This window comes from Triticum urartu, chromosome 2, assembly GCF_003073215.2.
Source record: "Triticum urartu cultivar G1812 chromosome 2, Tu2.1, whole genome shotgun sequence".
NCBI classification, from domain to species: domain Eukaryota; kingdom Viridiplantae; phylum Streptophyta; class Magnoliopsida; order Poales; family Poaceae; genus Triticum; species Triticum urartu.
The window spans coordinates 69,006,626-69,033,432 of record NC_053023.1 but is presented as its reverse complement, the minus strand read 5'-3'; the positions used below and the strand labels follow the sequence as shown (position 1 = coordinate 69,033,432).

At 44.8% G+C, this 26,807-nt stretch overlaps 1 protein-coding gene and 1 pseudogene across 1 annotated transcript; one reads left to right on the top strand and one right to left on the bottom strand.

Annotated features, from left to right (window-relative positions):
* On the bottom strand, positions 1 to 22,745 carry LOC125541074 (annotated as a pseudogene).
* A 2,396-nt stretch (positions 22,746 to 25,141) lies between these two features.
* LOC125541073 (cysteine proteinase inhibitor 8-like) lies at positions 25,142 to 25,839 on the top strand. The gene has a single exon (XM_048704561.1). It carries the CDS (start codon positions 25,261 to 25,263, stop codon positions 25,630 to 25,632), a length of 372 nt encoding a protein of 123 aa, XP_048560518.1. The 5' UTR covers positions 25,142 to 25,260; the 3' UTR covers positions 25,633 to 25,839.
* Positions 25,840 to 26,807: the final 968 nt, after the last annotated feature.

Below are 26,807 nucleotides of genomic sequence, written 5' to 3'. Positions count from 1 at the left end.
TCACCTCCCCTCATGCAGAATTGTCACTAAAGACTGACCACACATAGTGCTACTCGACGAATTGGACGGTATTATGTACGAATCGAACCCTTCATTCTACATCATTGCTAAAGTGTTGTAACTCGTGTAGGTTGGAGACAGGTCGGGAACTGATTGGCCATGGTCCAGGTATTGCACGATCTTCCGCATGCTAGGCCTTGCACTGGATGATGGGTAGGAGCATAATAAACCTAATTTGAGCACGAGAGTGACTTCCTCTATGTTGAAATTCCCCATGAGCCGTGGATCTACCGCGTTGAGAATTGAGCCATTGCGGTGACGTTCAAGCACCCAGTTGACCAACACTATTTGTGTGACATCCTTACTGATGCTAATTGGCCTGCGCCCACATGCGACCTCTAGGAGAAAAACGCCCAATGCGAACACATCGGTTAAGGGTGTTGCCTTCCCGGTGCGTATAAGTTCGGGTGCAAGGTATCCCATGGTGCCCACCACATGTGTTGTTTTAGCAACCGTGCCATGGTCATATAACCTTCCTAGATCAAAATCACCTAGACACCCATTCAACTGACTGTCCAAGAGCACGTTGCTAGCCTTTATATCTCTATGGATGACGGTTTGATCCCATTCCTCATGAAGATACAACAAACCTGATGCAACACCTTTGATGATTCAATACCTCTCAGACCATTGTAGAGTTGGCTTGTTTCCATTGTACAAGTATTTATCAAGACTACCATTTTCCATGTAGTCATAAACCAAGAGAAGTTCACCCTTTCGACGGCAATAGCCTAGTAACTGTGCAAGATTCCGGCGGCGGAGACGACCAATGCTCACCACCTCAGCAATGAACTCTCTTAGTCCTTGTTTCGAATCATGTGACACTCTATTCACCGCAACCTCTAGATTGGAGGCAGAAAGCACTCCTTTGTACACTCTTCCAAATCCTCCTACACCAAGTAAATTCCTACTTGAAAACCCCTCAGTGGCATAAAATATATCCTTGTATGCAAAACCATGTGGGCTAAACTTGTCCTCCCAATCTTCTTGCACCTCCGCGAATTGGCGCCGACGCCACAAGGAGAAGAAGAAGACCATGGCTAGCACTGCAACGACAAGCAAAGCCGCGACCAGTGGCAACACGACATCCAACATCTTGGAGCGAGACTTGGGAACCATGCATGGCAGGGTGGGCAGCTTGGAGATGTCTAGCAGCGGGGTAGCCCCGTCCATGCTGAAGCTCCATCCAAGGACATAGTGGCGCGTGCCTAGGCCATAACCTCTGGAAGTCGAAAAACCAATGTACATCGTGTCCGCCATGACAGTGGAGAGATCAATGACTTCAGAGAGTAAAGGATTCCTGGGCTTTGCTACTTGGACGGGTGCTAATGTCACGTTGAGTCGGCTAGACTGGGCGTCGTAGTCTACCCACACCTGCACATGGTTTTGAATTTCATTTTTAGAAATAGTTCAGCCATAGCCGAAATCACTGGTTTCAATTTTCATTTTGGACAAAGGACCAAAATTTTCACTTGAATTTGATTGAGATCCAACCAAGTATTTAGAAAAGGTCAACAAAATAATTTGAATTTATGTCTACTACCATAATCATTGAACAATTGAACTAATGAAATCATAGTAAAAGTGAAAACCATGACCTGCATCGGTCGGCGGCTATTTGAGCCTCAGCTCTTGAAAGGCCCCGTTCTCGTTGTTGTAGTACCCAGACGGGCTGGCCTGCCGTGAGATGAGGCTGTTGACGTCGATGCCGAGGTGATTGCTGTCGCTGTCATGGAGCTCGACATTCATGATGGTGTCGAGCTCGACCGCCAAGATGGGGTCGCTCGCCGTGCCGTTTATTGTGTTGAGGAGGCCCAAGTACTGCTCGCCGCTCGCTGCTGAGTGGTTCGAGGTTGGAGCGACCACGAACGCAATGCTGGAATTTAGTCTATATTGGGGGCAGCCCAATAACTATTTCAGAAATTCCTAATAAATCCTAGAGGCCCACTTGGCCCATTTGTGCAAAGCAAGGGATACTACTAAAGTTTAGTCCCACATTGCTAGTTTAGTGGGAGTTGGACCTCCTTATAAGGGAGGTTCTTTCCCTACTTGTATGAGCATGAGAACAAGAGGGACATCCACGCGCGCTCCTCCTTCGCCGCCCGCCTCGCCACGCCTCGTCACGACGTGCCGCGGGTTGCGGGAATGAGCCGAGCCGATGTCTAAATTTTTGCCACGCACTACGGGTATACGAAAGGTCACTCGGGAGCTGGAAAGTTTTTGCTGTAGTGGACATTGAATACGAACACTGCACCCTTCGGCTGCTGTCTGTTCATTTCATCTCCCGCGTTCCCTTCAGCTCCCAGCATAGCCTCTCGCCTCCTTCTCTTGCGCCTATAAAAGGGAGGTCGCTCCTCTCAGAGAGACGCACCAGAACTTCTCCTTCCTCTCGCCACCGGTTCCAATCTCTGAGATGCTGCTGTCTTCCTCATCCCGGCTTGTGGCATGCACCACAGGTCGGGACAGTAGGCCTCCGAAACCGCACCTCTTTGAGTCATGTATGGGAGAAGGGTGATAAGGTTTTTGGGGAGTGCTCTGCGCGACTACTGACTGACTCCTTCGTCACGGATGCCCCGGACTCCGACGACTACTTCCCGGACGATGACTTCTTACCCGACGTCGCCAACCTCCTCGACGACATGGCTGGCGAGGACAGCGACCCTAGGTCCAGTGTTACTGCTGCTGCTGTCCCGTATGTGTTCTTCTTTCTGCTAGATATCCTGCCACAGTTTCTCGTACTAGTACTTGCCCTAAATATGTTAGGTTCTACTTCATATATGCAACTAGTTCTACTGTCTACTATAGATATGGTAGGCTACGGTTCATATATGCAGAAGCTACTTACCTTCTCTCTATCAGAACGCATGACTTGTTTTATCTCTACTATATTAGTCATGCTTTATCTAGTATTTCTGTTAATAAAATCATTTGGTAAATTGCTCATATTTCCAACAATCCAAAAACCTTATTATAGGCAATTTTGTAAGTGCATCTAGTGCCCCTTAGTGATTTTGGTGTATTGAAGACTTACAGGTTAAGGGACTAATGCGTGTGTGAGTGTACACAGGTCTATAAGTCCATGAGGAGTTTGATATTTACAGGAAAAGTCGACCCCTAAAAATGAATATCTACGACTGAAGATTTTGGTATTTTTGAAGACTTTCATGAAGACTTTGAAAGTGAAAAAATTGGTGTGTCCGTGAAGACTTGATATTCATGCGAGAAATATGAAGCTTGAAGGCTTTCGTGTTCATAGTTTTGTTTTTCTCTTTCTTGAGTCATAGGAAACACCGTACTGTTAAAGGGGGTCGAGGAAATACGAAGGAAAAATTTCCATGTGATGCTCAACTCAAAATCCTACACCTACCAATCCCTTCGAGTGAAGCCATTGGAAATCTCATACAGTTCAGTCAATTTCTTTAGTGACAGAGACGAAGTTCTTTTGGTCTCTAAGGAATTTGTCCTGACTGAGGAGTTAGGAATTCGCCAGTGCGGATTACCTACACAGTGAGGAACATGATAGCCCTGAGGATTTTACTACTCAAAATTCTGACCGTTGCTGTGCTATGCGCCAGCTGTCCCAAAATATCTATCCACCTAACGGTCATATCATTAAAGGGCATTTATGTCTTATCATGTCGGGCTGCTCCCTAGGCTATAAATAGCCACCCCCTACAACCACTAGCTGGTTGGCTGCTCCGAGAGAAACTGACACTTGTCATTTGAGAGCAACCCATCCTCCGAGGACTTTGAGCGAAAATCATCAAGTGAGGAAAAACCAAAAAACCCAAAACCCAAACACCTACAAACCCCAAGTGATTGAGCATCACTGAAGAGATTGATCCTGAGTGGATCCGACGCTTGTTATCTTTGAAGACTATGCTTCTTCCAGACGGTTAGGCGTCATGGTCTAGAGCATCCAAGAGGAATTGTGGATCGCCGAGTGACCAAGTTTGTGAAGGTTTGGAAGTCGCCTGAAGACTTGCCACGAGTGATTGGACGAGGTCTGTGTGACCTTAGTTGAAGGAGAATACGCTGAGGACTGGGTGTCTTGGACTAAGTGTCCTTGACTGGGTGTCTGGGACTGTGTGTCCTCGAGTTTATATACTCATCCGCTCTAACCAGACGTACAACTGAGACAGCAGTTGGAACTGGTCTACCAAATCATTGTCTTCACCGAGCTTACTGGTTCTATTTCCTCAACTCTTTCATTTCCTCATAACTGTGCTGTATGTTTGTTCATATCTGTGTTTGAAGACTTTGACTGAAGACTTTCTCAATTTCCTCAGTTCAATTTCTTCAGTATGTTTGTCTTCATCCTGTGTTATCCTGTGATTACGCTTCCTGTACTTTGTGCCTGTCTTCATTTCATCATGATGACTATGCTTGTATTCTGTTGTGTTTACTTTTGAGTTCTTATTCCGATGCTAGTAGTTCTTCGCTAAGGAATTTCCTCACCAGCAAATTCCTCAGTGAAGAATTTCATAAAAATCGCCTATTCACCCCCCTCTAGTAGATATAACGCACTTTCAATTGGTATCAGAGCAAGGTACTCCCTTGTTCTGTGTGATTTTGGTTTAACCGCCTGGAGTTTTAGTTATGTCGACCGCAGGTATGACGAAGGTGACATGCCCCATCTTTGACGGTCACGAGTATCCCAAGTGGAAGGCCATGATGAAGAAACGCCTCATGGCGATGAACAGCGAGTTGTGGACTGTCACTGAGATTGGCCTGACTGATCTGTGCAAGATGGCGGATGCTGATGACATTCGCAAGTATACTCTTCTCAACCTCACGGCGAAGGATGTCATCTGCTCTAGTCTATCACAAAATCAGTTCAGGAATATCATGCATCTCGATCATGCGAAGCTCATCTGGGACCGTCTCTCTGAGGTCTATGAAGGTCATCAAACTTGTCATCATCCTTGGTTTGAGGACTTCAAGGAATCTCTCAAAATGATGACATTCGAACCAGAATCATCATCTTCTGCATCATACCTTATGGCAAAAGATGCTGAGGTAACCGAATGCTACCTATCCGAGTCCAGTGATGATGAATCTGGTGATGAATTTGGACCCAGCTATGTCAAACTTGCTTCCCTTGCTACTAAACAACAAAGAGCTTTGGAAAAAGCTCACTATATGCTAAACAAGAGCGATGATATGTTGGGTGAGGAAATGGATCAGTCAAAAGCTTTGGCTGAGAGTCTTCAGAGACTTCATACTAAGTATGACACCCTTCAAGATCAACATAACACTCTCTTATCGGATCATGAGAAGCTTTCTTATGAATTTCTTCAAAGAAAGCAAGACCTTGAGAAGCTAAGAGTGAGTTATGAAGATCTTCAGAAGGAGCGCGATTCATTACTTGCTCAACAAATCAATGCTTCTCAGGAAGAATTTGTTCCACCATGCTTGAAGTGCATTGAACGTGAATCTGCTAATTCTTCACCTGAATGTTCAAATGCTACTAATGGTTCAAATTCTTCACATGCCTCTGCTATCACTAATTCCTCATCTGAGGACATTGCTAGTATCACTGACGATGCAGGGCTGAAGGAATTGTACACGACAGGCATGTACAAAAGCCTCAAAGGGCATCAGGCTCTTTGTGATGTGCTTAAAAAGTAGATCCTCAATAGGAACCCTAGGAAAGAGGGTATCACCTTTGAGAGGAAACTCAATGCTGATGGTACATATTGGAAGCCTGAGCAGTACCCCAAAACTACATGGGTTGCTGCAAAGGGACCTCCAGTTGATCCATCTAACTTATCTGGATTTGCATGTGAATCTTCTCATTCTGATGATGAGTCAATTGACTCCAACTATAAGCTATTCAAAAATCAGAATGGTGAAGTATTTGCTAGATATATTGGCACTAACTGCAGGAACGGCTCCCCTATGAAGAAAATCTGGGTTCCCAAAAGATGCCTTGAAAATCTTCAGGTGAATGTCATCATGACGCCATCTGTGAAGAATAGGAACCCCAGATCAAATTCCTCATACGGACCAAATTCCTCATATGGATCAAAGTCCTCATATAAACATAATCATGCTAACCCGTCTGTTTCGCAGGGAAGATCTAAGGATTATGGATATGTGCATTATTCTTCAAATCATTATGTCCATAAGTCCTCAAAGAATTTCTCTACTTACTCATATGCTTACTCTAACCCATCTTATGTGAAACGAAATGGATTGGCTTCTATGCCATCCTTATCGTATGGAGCTCGCAGAATGATGAACTCTTTGCCACCCCTTCAGATGTGGGTGGTGAAGAAAAAGAACTAATCTCTTCTGCAGGGTCAGGTATCTAGATGCACGTAATCGTCTGAAGAATTTGCTGGAGACCTGAGCATGCCTGAAAGGACGCAGGCTAACCATGAAGAAATGAACTTTCATTTCTCACGTCCTCACATTGCGTTATTAGTTCTTTTACTTGATGAAATGGATCTAATGAATTGATGTCATATTCTTCACTGATGAAGTATATGAGTTTGTAAGATGCACTAATTCATCTGCAGGATGATCAACTCAAAGCCATTGAGTGGGTCCTCGATAGTGGATGTACAAACCACATGACTGGTGACAAGAATCTATTGATGGATGCTCCATTATCTCCGTCGCATCTGAAGCATATTATCTTTGCTGACAAAGGCTAAAGTCAGGTATTGGGTCTAGGTAAGGTTGCGATTACAAAGGATCGACACATGGACAAAGTCATGCTTGTTGAGTCCTTAGGATACAACCTTATGTCTGTCTCAATGCTTTGTGATCTTGATATGGTTGTTGTCTTTGGCAAGTACCGTTGTGTTGTGGTTATGGAAGCTGACAATTCCAAAGTCTTCGAAGGCTTTAGGAGAAGAGACCTGTATATTGTTGATTTCTCTACAGGACCACAACCAGCCGTGTGCTTACTTGCAAAAGCTTCAGAAGGCTGGCTCTGGCATCAATGACTTGGTCATGCAGGCATGAGGAATTTGCACATGATTGCAAAGAAGAAGCATGTCATTGGCATCGAGAATGTCAAATTCCTCAAGGATCACCTATGCGGAGCCTGTGAAGCTGGGAAGATGACCAAGGCCAAGCATCCAGCGAAGACTATCATGACCACCACTCGCCCATTTGAATTGCTTCACATGGATCTCTTTGGTCCTAATCATTATTCTTCTATCTCAAATGAAGCATCTCAATATGGCTTCGTTATTGTTGATGATTATTCTCGTTACACATGGGTACACCTTTTTACTTACAAACATGAAGTGCAGGAAGTCTTCAAACGATTTTCCTCGAGGGCTTCAACCAACTTTGGTGTGAAGATCAAGCACATCAGAAGTGACAATGGCACTGAGTTCAAGAATTCTGGTCTCGATGACTATCTTGATGAACTTGGTATCACTCATGAGTTATCTGCTCCTTACACTCCTCAGCAGAACGACGTCGTTGAGCGCAAGAACAGGACTCTTGCTGAGATGGCTCGCACTATGCTTGATGAATACAAAACGCCTCGTCATTTCTGGACTGAGGCAATTGATACTGCGTGCCACATCATCAATAGAGTATATCTTCACAAATTCTTCAAAAAGACTGCCTATGAACTCCTCACTGATAAGAAACCCAATGTAAGTTATTTCAAAGTCTTCGGTGCTAAATGTTGGATTAGAGATCCTCATCACAACTCAAAATTTGCACCGAAAGCACATGAAGGTTTTATGCTTGGTTACGGAAAGGACTCGCACACCTACAGAGTCTTCAACAACGTTCTTCACAAAGTTGTTGAAACTGTAGATGTGTGGTTCGATGAAACTAATGGCTCGCAAAGAGAGCACCTACCTACTGTGATAGATGAACTAGCACCTGAGGAAACTATCAAGTTCAAGGCTACTGAGGATGTCATTCCTACTGAAGAATCTGCTGAAGAATTCATTCCAGAACATGAAGAACGTCGAGCTAATGCACCTGAAGAAAATGCTGAAGAAAATGGTGCTGAAGAAAACGCTGATCAAATTCTTCAATGACAACCAGCTCATCCTCGCATTGCAAAAGAAGTGCAAGTTGAAAAGATCATCAATGACATCAAAGCGCCAGGTCCTCTCACACGCTCAAAAGCTTCACATTTGTCTAACTTTTGTGGGCAGTATGCTTTTGTCTCTATTACAGAGCCCACTATGGTAGATGAAGCATTTCCGGAGCCTGAGTGGATTCAGGCCATGCAAGAGGAATTACATCAGTTCGAGCTTAACAATGTCTGGGAACTGGTCAAACGTACAGATCCTCGCAAGCACAATATCATCGGCACAAAGTGGATCTACCGCAACAAGCAAGATGAAAATGGCCTTGTGGTGAGGAATAAGGCACGGCTTGTAGCTCAAGGCTACACACAGGTTGAAGGAATTGATTTTGATGAAACTTTTGCACCTGTTGCTAGACTTGAGGCTATTCGCATATTACTTGCTTATGCTAGCCATCATGATATCAATCTATATCAAATGGATGTGAAAAGTGCATTCCTCAATGGTAAGCTTGAGGAAGAAGTATATGTTGCTCAACCCCCAGGTTTTGAAGATCCAAAGAATCTTGACAAAGTCTTCAGACTCAACAAGGCCCTCTATGGCCTCAAGCAGGCCCCACGGGCTTGGTATGATACCTTGAAGGAACTCTTCATGAAGAAAGGCTTCAAACCCGGTTCACTCGACCCTACTCTTTTCACTAAATCTTATGATGGTGAATTGTTTGTGTGCCAAGTATATGTTGATGATATTATCTTTGGTTGTACTGACCAACGTTATAGTGATGAATTTGCCTATATGATAAGTGAAGAATATCAAATGTCTAGGATGGGAGAGTTGAAATTCTTCTTAGGTCTCCAAATTCGTCAACAACATAATGGCATATTCATATCTCAGGAGAAATACCTCAAGGATGTACTGAGGAAATTCGGCATGCAAGATTGCAAAGGCGTCAAAATTCCTATGCCCACAAATGGCCATTTGTGCACTGATGAAAATGGTATTGACTTCGATCATAAGGTATACCGCTCCATGATAGGTTCCTTATTATACTTATGTGCATCTAGGCCAGATATAATGCTTAGTGTTTGCATGTGTGCCCGATTTCAAGCTGCACCGAAGGAATCACACCATAAGGCTGTGAAGCATATTCTTCGATATCTAGCTCACACACCAACACTTGGATTATGGTACCCCAAGGGCTCGGCTTTTGATCTTGTTGGATATTCTGACTCTGACTATGCTGGTGATCGTGTGGATCGCAAGTCAACATCTGGTACATGTTATTTCCTCGGACGATCTTTGGTCTGTTAGTCCTCGAAGAAACAGAACTGCGTATCACTATCTACTGCTGAAGCTGAGTACATTGCCGCTGGTTCTTGCTGTGCCCAATTGCTATGGATGAAGCAAACTCTCAAGGACTACGGCGTCAACATGAAGAATGTGCCTCTCTTCTATGACAATGAGAGTGCCATCAAGATTGCTCACAACCCAGTTCAGCACTCGAAGACAAAGCACATTCAGATTCGTCATCATTTTCTTCGTGATCATGTGTTGAAGGGCGACATTTCTATTGAGCATGTGAAGACTGAAGAACAGCTAGCTGATATCTTCAGAAAGCCCTTGGATGAGAAGAGATTTAGCAAGTTGTGGTGTGAGCTAAATATCTTAGGGTCTTCGAATGTTCTTTGAAAAGGACACTCATCCTAACATTTATGCAAAATTGATGACTTTGATGTGCAACACATGAAGAAACGTTTTTCTTCAATCAATGAAGAATAACACTCTTAGAGTGAAGAAATTAACAAAGAATTTGATTCTCAGAACCCTACAATAATTGTACGCGGTGTCTGAAATCATCATTCTTATATGGTGGGTCACGCCACCACCAAAAGTTAAAATTCCTCAAATTATTCATATTCTTCAACTTTGCATAGTCTTCACTGGTTCCGTCGTTTTTCTTCATTGGCTATATATATATATGAGTTTATGTCCTCTACACCATTCACTTATTGCTATTTCTTCAAGTTGGTTTTCTGCTAAGTGAATGTGATCGGACCCTTCCCCTCTATGCTATACTCAACCCAATCTGTTCACAAATTCTTCATGTGCGTTCTATTTGAAACTCGTTCAAAATCTTCATTATGTCCTTGTCAGCTGAAGAAATTGCGAACGAAACTTTAAAACCTATCTTATCGAAATTTTCGGTTTTGCCTCTCAAACCGTTCCGCATCCCTCGATACACTTACCCACTCACCCACGATCTAACACGATCTCCACCTCTCACTACGTGGGTGACACATGTCATGTGAATGAGAAGTGTCAGGGGCACGTTCGTCCAATTTCTTCGGGCGAGCAGTTTTTCACCGTGGCTATAAATACCCCTCCTTCCCTTCCTCACTTCTTTTACTCCGCTCGACCTCTCTCTCTAGCTCGAGCTTCTCAAACCCTAGCGCCGCCGCTACTTCATCGCCGCCGGTGAGGAAGAGCTTCACTGCCTCGACCTCGTCGCCGACGTACTCGCGCCGACCGTGCACATCTTCACTCCGCCGCCGCCGTAGCCGTCTTCCTCCGCCAAGTTAGGGCGTGGAAGATCTGCACAAACGAACTTCACATCTCCTCACTCCAGTTCGTCGTGTTCTTCATCCAGGGTAAATAAAAGTTACTTTTACTGCCCTCGTTGATTCGAAAGATTATCTACAAAATCTTCAAAAGTATTTTTCTTCATATCTTCACACACTGAACACCTCACAAAGTCATCTGTTCTTGATTCGTTTCTCTAAGCATCATTTTTCTTCAAGATTCCTCAATTGTGTGGATCTTCGATCTATACAACTCTGGAACCTAAGACAAAGAACACTTAGTGAAAATCTTCAAGACTCATCTGGTCAAAATCCTCAAACTTGTTCATTTTGAAAAACCTTCTGAGAACGCATATGACCTCTCCAAATTCCTCGCAACTATACTCTGTTCACAGGTACACATGTCAGCTGCTGAATCACTAGGTTCTCATCAACTTAACTCATTTGCAGCGTTCCTCGAAGAAAAGTTGCATACTTCTTCAGAGAATTCGATTGTTCAAATTCCTCAATTGAAGAAAATGGTTGATGGTAAAAGGCCACAGAAGGGAGGAAAGAGGCCTGCGGTAAATACAGCGTTTGAAATCCCTAATGACATATATGCTGGGTACTGCACACCTACTGAGGAAACCAAGAATGAGCGCAAAGTGCGCATTCAGAAGATAGAGAGGAGATGGGCAAGAGAATGGAGGGAGTACAGATATGTCACTCCTAAGTACATGAAAAAATTCGCACTCAATCCTCCATGCCCAAGAGCTCCATTGGCACCTGGCCAAATAGCAGATCCCACCAGCCTCAAGCGCGGTGAGGACTATCCTGATGAATGGGCCAAGCGCCAAGCCTAGCTGGCTAAGCAAGCCAGAGAAGCAGTGAGGAAATTTAATGAAGACTCTGCTGCTGCTGCCTCTGCTGAGGTCCTTGCTGTCAAGCCAAAGAAGGCTATGTCAAAGAAGCCTGCGCGCAAGCCAAGTGCTTCCTCAGCAATGCCCTCACGGCCAGAATCATCAAAGCCCTCACGGCTAATTCCTCATGCTGCTCCTATTCCTCCAAAGTCCTCAGCTCCTCCGCCAAAGCCTTCAGCTGTTCCGACCAAATCCTCAGCACCTGTGCATCTCGCTTCATGCCAAAGGACTGCCGGCATCTCCATTGCCTCAGGTGTCTCAGCTAGTTCCTCAGCTGCCCCAAGTTCCTCAGTTGGCCCCTCACTGCTGAAGACAAAGGCCACTGCTGGACGAGGTCCACGCCCAAGTCCTCAAAAGAAGCAAGTCGCTTTCCAAGTGCCGTTTGATGAAGACGAAGCTGATGATGATGAACTTGCAGAAATCATCAGAGACAGGCAAGTCAGGGCCGCTAGAGCCAAAGGATTAGAGGTGCCACTGCTTTTGGATCCCAAGCTGATCCTCGACTACATTGATGATTGGCACAAGGACCCCAACACTCCCTTGCCTGACTTCAAGCTGACTCCTGGCCAGAGTCACATGCTGACCCACTTCATTCAAGAAGAAAAATGGAAATTTGAGAAGGCCAGGCAGATCAAGAAAGCGCAGTACAAGAAAGAGCGCTATATGAAGAAAAACATTGTCTCTATGACAACTGAAGAACTTGTCACTACTCAGACTGAGATTAAGAAACTCAGTGCTGACTTTGAAGCATATCGCGCTGATTGGCTTGGAGCCAAGGTTCGTTTTGTGAAACTTGCGGATAACTTCACTTCCAATGTTGCAGCCCCAACGCAACAGGAAATTCCTCAGGCTGAAGCATCTGCTCAGCCTACTTAAGAAAATGACAGCACCACTGATGACAATCAGGCTGCTGAAGATAATGTGAGTTCCAGGGCTGATGACTGCATTCCAGCCGCTGAAGAAATTACCAGGGCACCCACTAGTGGTGTGCCTGAAGAAACTGAAGAACTCAGGGAAACTGCATCAGTTGTGCCTAAAGAAAATCAACCAGATTCCTCAGCTGCTCCTGCACCAACTTCAACTCCAATCCTTCCATCTATATCGGATGTGAATAAGACCAAGGCTGCAGAGCGTGCTGCAGTGAAGAAAAGGAAAGCATCAGCTGCTTCAGATTCTTCAGCTCCGAAGAAAATGAAGTCTATGACAAGTTCTTTTGCACATCCGATTGATGCTGTTCCCATCTCAACCAAGCCATCAAAGGACCTTGTTCCTTTTGATGAAGAATATGTGATCCCCAGTGGATCTGATGAAGAAACTCATTCTGCTGCTTCGTCTGAACCATTGGATGAAGAAATTGAAGTGGATGCGATCCCTTCAACACCTATCATCTCCTCGCCTGTGCCTCAGTTCACAGCTGAAGAGGCTGGCGTTGAAGAAATGGAAGATGATGATGTGGACATTGGCTGCTCCACACCCGTAATCAGTGATGAATTCTGGGAAAGTCAGCATCCAAACTCTCCAATGTTCACCCCTCTACATCAAATTCCTCAGTCCCCCACACAAACTATTCACATGGGCTCTAAAGAAACTCATCCCACTGCATCTATCCATGAGGAAATTCCAGCCACTAGCGTTGAGGAAACTGCTGCTGCTGAACAACCAACTACGCAGACTGTCACTGAGGAGGAACCAGAAATTCCTCAGCCTGAAGAACCTGCGATTGAGATTCCTGAGGTCGTGATGCAACTCACTGACACTCCTCTGCCGAAGCCAAAGGATCCATTCTCACGCAAGCAAAAGTTCAAGGCGGATGATTTCTTCGGCGAGCATGTATTCTTCGAAGATTACAACCCATATGACTCTGCTCGCATTAGGAAGAGGCGTTTCTGGACTGCTAGTCAAGCCAATTTCTATTCCTCAGTGTTGTTCAACAAGGAGAAGATTTTCTACCATGAGCATATTCCTCATGTGGATATGGAATCTCTGCCGTGCTTTGCACCAGTTCTCAGTGTTCTTCACAACGCTGGGCTGCTCAACTTTTGCTCTGACATCTGCGATTGGAATGAAGAACTGATTCTTCAATTCTATGCAACACTGCACATCACCGGAGATGCTGAAGATGTGAATTCATGGGTGCTAGACTGGATGTCTGAAAACACTCACTACACTGCACCAGCCTCTGAATTCCTTCATGCTCTACCACTCAGTCATCCCCTTGAAGAAGCTCGCTGCATCTACAGTGAACCTGAGCTCACACATCATTACATGCAGGTGCTGATGAAACCTTTGAAGCCAGGTCAAGCACCAAGAACCAAATTCCTCGTGAATGAATTGTTGTACGTGCCCAGAACTGTCTATCGTATTCTTACGAGGACAATCAGTCCTATCAAAGGCCACGACTCATCTGATGAGGAAATTGTTGGCATCATGAAGAATCTGGTATTCAACATCGTTCATGGCATTCCTGTCAATTATCACGATTTCTTTATGAGGACTATGGCCAATGTTGCACTGTCTCCATTTGAGCTGAAGCCTTATGCACCTTGGATCATGAGATTCCTCAGGACAAGGTCTTCACTCAACTACAAAGCTGATTTCCAGAACCATCTCAGCTACCTGCCCCCAATTGAAGTCCTCAAGCAGACATATTCCTCAGTTGATGGAAAGGGCAAGGCACCAGCTGTAATTGATGAAGGCATTCATCCATTGGATGGTCAGTTTCGCAAAGCTGCATCTTATTCCACCAATGATGACTCTGCCACACATGACTCTGCCAATGCACCTAAGTCCACTCCTCAAGCCACTGCTCCGCGCATGATGACTGACCGTGAACTTCTGCTTAGTCTTCACCAGAAGGTGGATCAAAATCACAAATGGGTTAAGAGTCAGTTTGGTTCACTTCTTCACAACATGACTGCCACACACAATGCAGTGAAGAAAAACCACTACTACCTCCATCAAGTCTTTGATCGCACCTGGGCAATCCTATCACATCTGTATGGTGAAGAAGATCTGAAGAACATGGGTCTTAATGAAGATTTTGACCGGTCTGCACCTCCACTGAAGAAATTCAAGAAGGTCAAGGTTCCTTCTCTGGTGGCCAGCTCATATTCTTCATCGCGCGACACTGATGAACATGAAGATTTGGACGACACTGCGGCAGGCCCTACATCAACCAACGACCCCAACAACGCTGGCGCTCCTTCATCAACATGATTATCTTCAGGGGCGTTAGTCCTCATTTTCGATCCTTTTGGTCATTCAATGACAAAGGGGGAGAAATATGAGTTAGTCTTCAAGCGGGTCTACTATATGGGCGTTTTTTATCTGCTAAGTTACAACTCTCGTTCTTCTGAAACTTTATTGGATCGAGTTGTAATCTTAAACCCGATGGTGCTCTGATACTTTTGATGCACTATGCTCTGATACTCTTGATGCACTATTCTGCATGCTTATTCCTCGTTAAATATTATTGCACGCATGCTGAATTTCACCAGGCACCATATTTCATCATGCATTTCAAATTCTTCATATTATATGTTAAATGCGTATATGAATTACAAGATATAGGGGGAGATCTCCATGATTCAACTCTTCAAGTGTGCATTGCTTCAAAAGCAAATGCCTCACTATGCACATCTTTAGGGGGAGTTCTTCTATATCTTGCAATCAAATTCCTCAATATCAGTATTTACACTTCATATGTTTATCCCCGTTGAAAACTTAACCTATATTGTCATCAATCACCAAAAAGGGGGAGATTGTAAGTGCATCTAGTGCCCCTTAGTGATTTTGGTGTATTGAAGACTTATAGGTTAAGGGACTAATGCGTGTGTGAGTGTACACATGTCTATAAGTCTATGAGGAGTTTGGTATTTACAGGAAAAGTCGACCCCTAAAAATGAATATCTTCGACTGAAGATTTTGGTATTTCTGAAGACTTTCATGAAGACTTTGAAAGTGAAGAAATTGGTGTGTCCGTGAAGACTTGATATTCATGCGAGAAATATGAAGCTTGAAGACTTTCGTGTTCATAGTTTTGTTTTTCTCTTTCTTGAGTCATAGGAAACACCGTACTGTTAAAGGGGGTCGAGGAAATACTAAGGAAAAATTTCCGTGTGATGCTCAACTCAAAATCCTACACCTACCAATCCCTTCGAGTGAAGCCATTGAAAATCTCATACAGTTCAGTCAATTTCTTCAGTGACAGAGACGAAGTTCTTCTGGTCTCTGAGGAATTTGTCCTGACTGAGGAGTTAGGAATTCGCCAGTGCGGATTGCCTACACAGTGAGGAACATGATAGCCCTGAGGATTTTACTACTCAAAATTCCGACCGTTGCTGTGCTATGCGCCAGCTGTCCCAAAATATCTATCCACCTAACGGTCATATCATTGAAGGGCATTTATGTCTTATCATGTCGGGATGCCCCCTAGGCTATAAATAGCTGCCCCCTACAACCACTAGCTGGTTGGCTGCTCCGAGAGAAACTGACACTTGTCATTTGAGAGCAACCCATCCTTCGAGGACTTTGAGCGAAAATCATCAAGTGAGGAAAAACCAAAAAAACCCAAAACCCAAACACCTACAAACCCCAAGTGATTGAGCATCACTGAAGAGATTGATCCTGAGTGGATCCGACGCTTGTTATCTTTGAAGACTGTGCTTCTTCCAGACGGTTAGGCGTCATGGTCTAGAGCATCCAAGAGGAATTGTGGATCGCCGAGTGACCAAGTTTGTGAAGGTTTGGAAGTCGCCTGAAGACTTACCACGAGTGATTGGACGAGGTCTGTGTGACCTTAGTTGAAGGAGAATACGCTGAGGACTGGGTGTCTTGGACTAAGTGTCCTTGACTGGGTGTCCGGGACTGTGTGTCCTCGAGTTTAAATACTCATCCGCTCTAACCAGACGTACAACTGAGACAGCAGTTGGAACTGGTCTACCAAATCATTGTCTTCACCGAGCTTACTGGTTCTATTTCCTCAACTCTTTCATTTCCTCATAACTGTGCTGTATGTTTGTTCATATTTGTGTTTGAAGACTTTGACTGAAGACTTTCTCAATTTCCTCAGTTCAATTTCTTCAGTCTGTTTGTCTTCATCCTGTGTTATCCTGTGATTACGCTTCCTGTACTCTGTGCCTGTCTTTATTTCATCATGATGACTATGCTTGTATTCTGTTGTGTTTACTTTTGAGTACTTATTCCGCCGCTAGTAGTTCTTCGCTAAGGAATTTCCTCACCAGCAAATTCCTCAGTGAAGAATTTCATAAAAATCGCCTATTCACCCCCCCTCTAGTCGATATAACGCACTTTCAAATTTACACTAAGTGGTTTTGCTGCTTCCATGAGACCTCCTATGTTTGAGGGTATCCACTATAAGAGGTGGCGCGTGAGAGCTGTCTTATGGTTTTAGACCATGAGTTGCTATGACGCCACTCTTGGCAAACCTGAAGGAGAGCTTGATGCTCAACAGGCACAAGCTTTTCAGAAAATGGATACTCTGTTTAAGGCTGCTCTCTTGAGTGTTCTTGGTGAGAACATAGTTGATGCTTATGCGTCAATTGATAATGGAAAAGATATGTGGGATGCACTCGAGGCCAAGTTTGGGGTCTCGGATGCTGGTTCTATGACTACATGATGATTGAAGAGTGCTCCGTGGTTGAGCAAGCTCATGAGTTACAGTCATTTGCGAGAGAACTTGATCACTTCAGTTGTATGTTACCGGACAAGTTTGTTGCCAGAGGTATCATCACTAAGCTTCCTCCTTCGTGGAGAAACTTTGCTACCTTACTAAAACATAAGAGACAAGAGTTTTCCGTCCCGGATCTCATTGGCACTCTTGATGTGGAAGAAAAGGCGAGAGCAAAGGACACGCGTGCTCGAGGTATTGAGGGAGGATCTAGTGCCAATCTGGTACAGAAGAAGAACTTCCAGCCCCACAAGTTCAAAAACAAGGGAAAGTTTGATGGGAAGAACAAGGTTGTGCAACACACGAACTTCAAGAAGAAGAATGACAAGAAGAAAGGTGTCTGTCATGTGTGTGCGGATCCTGATCATTGGGCTCCTAGTTGCCATAATCGCTATGACAAGCATCACCCTGGGAAAGGCGGCAAGACCGCTAATGTTGTGATTGGAGACACTGACATGAAGGATGATGGGTATGGTATATTTCCCACTATTCTTTCAGTATGTCATTCTCCTGATTGGTTGATTGACACGGGTGCTAATGTGCATGTATGCGGTGATATTTCCATGTTTTCGTCTTATCAGACCGCAGGGACTTTAACCGTGCTGATGGGCAATGGTTCAAGTGCTTCTGTTCGTGGTGTTGGCACGGTCGATCTGAAGTTTACTTCGGGAAAGATCGTGCGGATGAAGAACGTGCATTATGTCCCCTCCGTCAATAAAAATCTTGTTAGCGGATCTCTTCTATGTAGAGATGGCTACAAGCTTGTCTTTGAGTCGAATAAATTTGTAATATCCAAATATGGAACCTTTGTTGGTAAAGGCTATGAGTCAGGAGGTCTATTTCGTTTATCCTTATCAGACGTTTGCAATAAAGTTGTTAATCATATTTGCAACAATAGTGAATCCAATGTGTGGCATTCACGTCTCTGTCATGTTAATTTTGGTTGCATGTCGCGACTAGCGAAGTTGAACTTAATTCCTAGTTTCACCACTGTCAAGGGATCTAAGTGTCAAGTTTGTGTGCAAGCTAAGCAACCTCGTAAGTCTCACACGACTGCGGAAACGAGAAATCTTGCACCACTAGAGCTCATACATTCAGATCTATGTGAAATGAATGGTGTTTTGACAAAAGGTGGAATGAAATATTTCATGACGTTAATTGACGACTCCACTAGATACTGCCGTGTGTATCTTCTAAAATCTAAGGATGAGGCTTTGAACTTTTTCAAGATCTATAAAGCTGAAGTGGAAAACCAACTTGATCAAAAAAATCAAGAGGCTTAGGTCCGACCATGGTGGAGAGTATTTTTCCAATGAATTTGATGCTTTTTGTGCGGAACATGGTATAATCCATGAGAGGACACCTCCCTATTCACCTCAGTCAAATGGGGTGGCCGAAAGAAAGAACCGTACTCTAACAGATTTGGTTAACGCCATGTTAGACACTTCGGGTCTCTCCAAGGCATGGTGGGGGGAGGCGATATTGACTGCATGTCATGTCCTAAACCGAGTTCCCACAAAGAACAAAGAGATAACTCCATTCGAGGAATGGGAGAAGAAAAGGTTAAAACTCTCTTATCTACGAACATGGGGTTGTTTGGCGAAAGTCAATGTTCCAATTCCAAAGAAGCGGAAGCTTGGACCAAAGACTGTGGATTGTGTTTTCCTGGGATATGCATTTCATAGCATTGGCTATAGATTCTTGGTTGTAAAATCTGAGGTACCTGACATACATGTCGGTACGATCATGGAGTCGAATGATGCGACTTTCTTTGAAGATATCTGTCCCATGAAGGATATGGCTACCTCATCTAATCAGGAGATGCCTAGTTCATCGAATGAGGAACCAGTTACAATTACCGAACCTGCCATTTCGATGGAACACTTTGAAAGTCCTGTGGAGGAGAACAATGAAGTTCCTACTAGGAGCAAGAGACAGAGGACTGCAAAGTCCTTTGGTGATGATTTCCTTGTGTATCTCATAGATGACACTCCCAGTTCTATTTCAGAGGCTTATGCATCTGAAGATGCTGACTACTAGAAGGAAGCGGTTTGTAGCGAGATGGATTCCATCTTAGCGAATGAAACTTGGGAGATAACTGATCGTCCTTATGGGTGCAAACCTATAGGATGCAAATGGGTATTCAAGAAGAAGCTTAGGCCTGATGGTACTATTGAAAAGTACAAGACTCGGCTCGTGGCTAAGGGTTATACCCAAAAGGAAGGTGAAGACTTCTTTGATACTTACTCACCTGTGGCTCGACTGACCACTATTCGAGTTCTACTTTCACTAGCTACCTCACATGGTCTTCTCGTTCATCAAATGGATGTTAAGACCGCTTTCCTAAATGGAGAGTTGGACGAGGAAAGTTATATGGAACAACCAGATGGGTTTGTACTAGATGGTCAGGAAGGAAAAGCGTGCAAATTGCTGAAGTCTTTGTATGGACTCAAGCAAGCACCCAAACAGTGGCATGAGAAGTTTGAAAGAACTTTAATAGCTGTAGGCTTTGTTGTAAACGAAGCTGACAAATGTGTGTACTATCGCCATGGTGGGGGCGAGGGAGTTATCCTTTGCTTGTATGTTGATGACATATTGATTTTCGGAACAAATCTGAATGTTATAAAGGAGGTCAAAAATTTCCTATCTTGTTGTTTTGAGATGAAGGATTTAGGAGTGGCTGATTTCATTCTGAACATCAAGTTGTTGAGAGACGATGATGGTGGGATTACATTGCTTCAATCTCACTATGTGAAAAAGATCTTGAGTCGCTTTGGCTACAGTGACTGCAAGCCCTCTCCAACACCATATGATGCTAGTGTGTTGCTTTGAAAGAATCGAAGAATTGCTAGAGACCAATTGAAGTATTCTCAGATTATTGGCTCGCTTATGTACTTAGCCAGTGCTACAAGATCTGACATCTCTTTTGCTGTTAGCAAACTGAGTCGGTTTGTCTCAAAACCAGGAGACGTGCATTGGAAAGCTCTAGAGAGAGTTTTGCGTTATTTGAAAGGCACTGCAAATTATGGAATTCACTACACCGGGCACCCAAAGGTGCTTGAAGGGTATAGTGACTCAAACTGGATCTCAGATGCTGATGAGATAAAGGCCATGAGCGGTTATGTATTCACTCATGGAGGTGGCGCTGTTTCTTGGAAGTCTTGCAAGCAGACCATCTTAACGAGGTCAACAATGGAAGCAGAACTCACAGCACTAGATACAGCTACGGTCGAAGCAGATTGGCTTCGCCGGCTCTTGAATGACTTGCCGGTTGTTGAGAAACATGTATCAGGTATTCTTATGAACTGCGACAATCAAACTGTGATCACGAAAGTGAGCAGCTCAAAGGATAACATGAAGTCATCAAGACACATTTAGAGAAGGTTAAAGTCTGTCAAAAAAATGAGAAACTCTAGAGTTATTGCATTGGATTATATCCAAATGTCTAAAAATCTGGCAGATCCTTTTACTAAGGGTCTATCACGTAATGTGATAGATAATGCATCGAGGGAGATGGGTATGAGACCCACAATATGAGTTGTTCACAGTGGTAACCTATTCTTTGTGATCGGAGATCCCGTGAATTAGATGTGGAAGACAAGCTGTTGGTCAACTGGGAGGAGAGTACCCTTACTGTTAAAATACCACTCCATAAAGATGTAATACTCTCCTAATCTGCATGGCAGGTTGATGTATATCTTAATGTGTTCTAAGTGACTCTTTGAAGCAGAGATGTTGTCCTGCAGAACATCTTTTGAAGAACGCACCTATATGAGTCTGATTGTTAAACGTCGCAATCTATGAGAGTAGGGTTCTCTCTAGAAAACTCATGAAAGGTCTCGGAGTATGACGCATAAACTCCGCCCGCGGGGAAGACCCACGGTAGCCACGTATCGGTCAAGGCTTTATGTGAAGCTAGATTCGCAGAAAACTTGCAGTTCAAGGCCCAGTCCACTGTTCAAGTTGCTTACTAGTGTAGCATAGAGTTCTAGGTGGAAGTTCAATTTAACAGTCTCCACTGCAGTACCGGTATATAAAACAGTGTTTTGGAACCAAAGGCAAATTTCTGTGTGCCTCTGGGATCTGGTGAGGGATTGCTGGAATTTAGTCTATATTGGGGGCAACCCAATAACTATTTCAGAAATTCCTAATAAATCCTAGAGGCCTACTTAGCTCATTTGTGCAAAGTAAGGGATACTACTAAAGTTTAGTCCCACATTGCTAGTTTTGTGGGAGTTGGACCTCCTTATAAGGGAGGTTTTTTCCCCACTTGTATGAGCATGAGAACAAGAGGGACATCCACGCGCGATCCCCCTCCGCCGTCCGCCTCGCCACGTCTCGTCACGACGCGCCGCGCCGCGCCGCGGGTTGCGGGAATGAGCCGAGCCGATGTCTAAATTTTTGCCACGCACTGCGGGTATACGAAAGGTCATTCGGGAGCTGGAAAGTTTTTGCTGTAGTGGACATTGAATACGAACGCTGCACCCTTCGGCTGCTGTCTGTTCGTTTCATCTCCCGCGTTCCCTTCAGGTCCCGGCGCAGCCTCTCGCCTCCTTCTCTTGCGCCTATAAAAGGGAGGTCGCTCCTCTTAGAGAGATGCACCAGAACTTCTCCTTCCTCTCGCCACCGGTTCCAATCTCTGAGCTGCTGCTGTCTTCCTCATCCCGGCTTGCGGCGTGCACCGCAGGTCGGGACAGTAGGCCTCCGAAACCGCACCTCTTTGAGTCCTGTACGGGAGAAGGGTGATAAGGTTTTTGGGGAGCGCTCTGCGTGACTACTGACTGACTCCTTCGTCACGGACGCCCCGGACTCCGACGACTACTTCCCCGACGACGACTTCTTCCCCGACGTGGACAACCTCCTCGACGACATGGCTGGCGAGGACACGGACCCCAAGTGCGGTGTTACTGCTGCTGCTGTCCCGTATGTGTTCTTTCTGTTAGATATCCTGCCGCAGTTTCTCGTACTAGTATTTGCCCTAAATATGTTAGGTTCTACTTCATATATGCAACTAGTTCTACTGTCTGCTACAGATATGGTAGGCTACAGTTCATATATGCAGAAACTACTTACCTTCTCTCTGTGAGAATGCATGACTTGTTTTATCTCTATTATATTAATCATGTTTTATCTAGTATTTCTGTTAATAAAATTATTTGGTAAATTGCTCATATTTCCAACACGCAAGCCCATAGCTGGTCAGCCCATCGTAGTTGGAAGTAATGGCGAACACGAAGGACGTGGAGAAGGACCGCGCCATGGCGGTGCTGCTCGTGAAAGTTTGGAGGAAGCGGAGTGGAGCAGGGTGGAAGGCATGGCCCTTTCCCAGGGTCTCCGTGTTGGTGAGCAGCAGGAGGCCGTTGGGCGTGACACCGGCGAGGCCATCCAGCGTAAGGTTCGCCGTCGCGAAGCCTTGGTAGGCGAACTGGCCGTCTTCCGCCGCCAAGGCCATCTCTGCGTGGATGCTCAGCAGCAGGAGCAGACCAAGGGCTAGCATAGACTGCATGGTTCCTTTGCCACGGTTGCAGTGTTTGCCTTGAAGAAGCACACGCGCAGCCCATAAAAACTCGCCATTGTTACGATTTTTCTTCTCGCGGCGTGGAGACGCCGGGCAGAAAACTACACGGGCGTGTGTGTCAAGTAGCAACTGGAGCCTTCCAGTGAGTAGTACTGCTTCCTTGAGTAGTATCTTCCGCACCGTGTCGTGCGGGCGGAGCAAGAAAATGATCTCCCTTTCATCTTTCCACGGGATCCATGGACTTCTTGGGCAGTTCTGACAGTGTCTCGTACCTAGTTCATCCAGGTCCAGCCATTTTACAGCGATGACTAGTAGTAGTATCTCACGAATTCTTGGGCTCCCATCGAAACTTCCATGGAAAATGATTTTCTAGTGGGTAGACGTCACCCATGAACCTCTTCCGCTTCTGTGCGGGATGTCTCTGCAAAATTTTGGGGCGTGAATTTGTATTTTTTTTGCTATGGGCACCTCGAATGTCGAAACACCCACGAACATCATGCCCTTGAGCATCTTGGAGGAAGAAAAGGATTTTTTTTATTTTTCTGCTCTTTTCTTATTTTATTGTTCACCGGGTGCAGATGAGCCTACGCACCTTTTTGAAAGCTCTAATTTTAAAAAAACTGCACTACCTAATTTTTTATATCATGTTAACACTTTTTTTCAAATTTGTGGTTTTAAAGTTATTACATAAATTTAATTTTATGTGGTATATGCATTTAAAATATAAAGAAATTAAAAAGGAAAAAATTAAATTTGATTGTCGTCAACATGACATGCACGTCCTACTTGGTCGGTCCACCAGCGGTGCTATGTAGGCGAGGTAGGCTTGTTCCTCGGAACAGATGGGACATAACCGCACCTGAAGATGAGCGAGGCCAATGTGTAAACGGGTGGCTGCTCGATCGCGTGCTGCCAGGTCGATGGACTTACATATGAATCTTCCTTCGTACTCCCTTCGTTCCTAAATATAAGTTTCTATAAAGATTGCATTATGGATCATATACAGATGTATGTAGATGCATTTTAGAGTATAGATTCATTCATTTTGCTTCATATGTAGTCTACATAGTGAAATCTTTATAAAAATATATATTTAGAAACGGAGGGAATATATTAGTATGTATTGATATAGAGATATGGAGAAGTATAGAGATAGAGATTTTTAAGTTAGTAGAGATAGAGATAGTAGAGAAGACGTTGGGTCCTTTTGCCAACGACAATACCTATTGGTATTGGGTGCACATTAGAGGCAAACAGATGCGCTTTTGCTGAAGTGAGCCATCATCTGTCGCGTCCACATGGGCCAGCCCATGACTTCGATGTTGTTTTATTTGCTGAGGGATCTAGGAACCTTCTTCCAAACCGGATTTTCTTTTATTTATTTATTTATTTATTTATTTTTGTTTTTTCTTTCTCTTTTCTTTGTTTGTTTTCTTCATGTTTTGTTCTTTATCCACAATATGTTTTTTTTATTTTCTGTGATTTTTCTTATAGTTCTTTCCTTCGGTTTTTTCCGTTTACCTTTTCTTTTTTCTTCTCCTTTTTGCGTATTATACAGAAAGTTCATTGTGTATTAAAAAAAATGTTCATTGTATATTAAAAAATGTTCACCATATGTCAATAAATGTTCAACTTATCTTAGAAAATGTTCATTATGTATGTGAAAGTTGTTCGGTGTATATTACAAAAAATTCAGTGTATAAAAAATGTTCATGTTTAAAAAAAATCACATTTTCTCCAAATTTGTTCTCGCTTTAAATGTTTTATTAGAATTTGAAATCTGTTCACATTTTCAAACATTATTCAAATTCTTTAAGAAATTTTTGTCATAGTTTCTCCAAGAAATGTTGAAATTTTTGAGAAAAACAACGGATCTGCCACTGTAAATTTTTTTAGAACAATCTGCCACTATAACTACTACTTAAAATTTAGCGCTGCGTTTTACCACGGCAGACTTGCTAGCTCGACTCGACTCGACTCGCTATCAACCGTGCTCTGTATCCTGAGGTCCGGAGTTCTACTCCGCACGCCTCATTTTCTTCATGAAGATTTACATTCGCCGTTTGCAAATGAGGCCGGCCCGTTTGCGTGCCCTTGGGGGAAAGCTCTACTCTTGGACGCACGCGACGCAGGCGTCCAATATTGGCCCTCCTTGCCGACAGTAAAAAAATTAGAATAAAGAAACTGAAAACCGCCGAAAAAACCGTTGGCGCACTCTGGAATGTGCCGAGGGGCCCTATGAAGCTTCAAAAAGTCATATAGGGAGGCCGAATGAGATGCAGCGTTCACGTTCACGTGCATTGTTTGCGTCCAAAAAGTCATTCGCTCTCCTGTCGCCACTTCCCATGGGCCCTTGGCACCAAGACCGTTCAATAAATTCGCCATCACGACCCAAGTGCGCCCAAACCAAACCGCCTTCACGCAATCACTTCCTTCGACGCTTCCAGCAGATCCACCACCGCTCCCAATTCCCAACCCCCAAGACCAGTCTCCAGTCATCTCCATGGCGCGGGGACCCGTCCTCCTCCTCCTCGCCCTCCTCGTCGCGGGCCTCGCGGCCGCCGCCCCGGCGGTGGCGCTGGGCGGCCGCGGCGCGCGGGTCGGCGGGTGGGGCCCCATCCCGGACGTGAGGGACGCGCACATCCAGGAGCTGGGCGGGTGGGCGGTGGAGCAGCACGCGAGGCTGGCCAGCGACGGGCTGCGGTTCCGCCGGGTCACGCGCGGCGAGCAGCAGGTCGTCTCCGGCATGAACTACCGCCTCTTCGTCGACGCGGCCGACGGCTCCGGCAACAGCGCGCCCTACGTCGCCGAGGTCTACGAGCAGTCCTGGACCAACACCCGCCAGCTCACCTCCTTCAAGCCGGCGGCCAACTGATCCGTCCCCCTCCGGCGCATGCCGATCCGCGTCCGCTCCGGTTAATCTCGTCCGCCCGTCCTTTGTGTAGTTTGTAGTACTGCTAGTGCTGCCAATAAATGAGTCGTGCGGTTTGGCCGTCCCGCCTGCAGTTCATCATCCTGACTACTACTACTACTAGTAGTGTATTTGGCAAATAAAATTGTGAGTACTCTGAGATTGTTGTGATCCCTGGCTGTCACCCATTGCTTGATTTGGAAGGAAGGGGGGTGGTTTCACTGCACGCTCACGTGCACTGCTTCGCTAAGGCGATGATTATCTTATCTGTGAAGTTTCTGGAACCGAATGTTGTGCCAAAACCCCGTGAGGAGATTTGCTTTAGATTCTGGAAGCTTGTGTGCTTTATTTTATTTTTTAGATTCTGGAGGCTTGTGTAAAGTTATGCAAGCCGCTGTTTTCTGTTTCACGTGGATAAAATCTGGCTTTCTCGTAGTGTCTGAATTTCATTCACTCACTCACTATCGGGTCATGTGAGGGCATGTCTTTATCAGTGAACTGGTGCGCGTTCTTTGTTTTCAATTGAAAAACTAGCCAGCAGTCGCTGATTTAGACCAGGTCGTGTCTCACCGAACGCACAAGTTGTGCCAAAACCCCGTGAGGACTTGCTTTTGGAGGCTTGTATAATAATGTCACGGTCATGCAAGTCGGCGATGCTAGTTGCAGCTGCAAATACTTTCTTCGTCCGAATAAATTTGTCCCAATCTTGTTCTTCATGTTGGAAATATAAGCAAGTTATTACGAGATTTAATCCGAATAATTAGAAGATAAATCATGACTACAGTAGCAGTGATTAAACTAATCATACGAACTAGCATAGCAGATGAACAGATCACATCTAGGGCATATACTAGAAACATGAATTCTATCACGATCTCGAACAGGAATGATAGAATCACATACGGTGTAGCGGGAGTAGCACCGCCGGTGTTGACTTGTCGCCCATGTCGTCGAGGATGAGGTTGCCGAGGTCGGGGAAGAAGTCGTCGTTCGCGAAGTCGTCGCTGCCAGCAGTCGCGCGAGTGTGCTCCTCAAAAACCTGATCGCCTCTTTCCCGTACAAGATCACCAGAGGCGGGGTTCCGGAGGCCTGCTGTCCCTTCTCCCGGTACACGCCGAAAGGAGGAATGGAGAAGACTT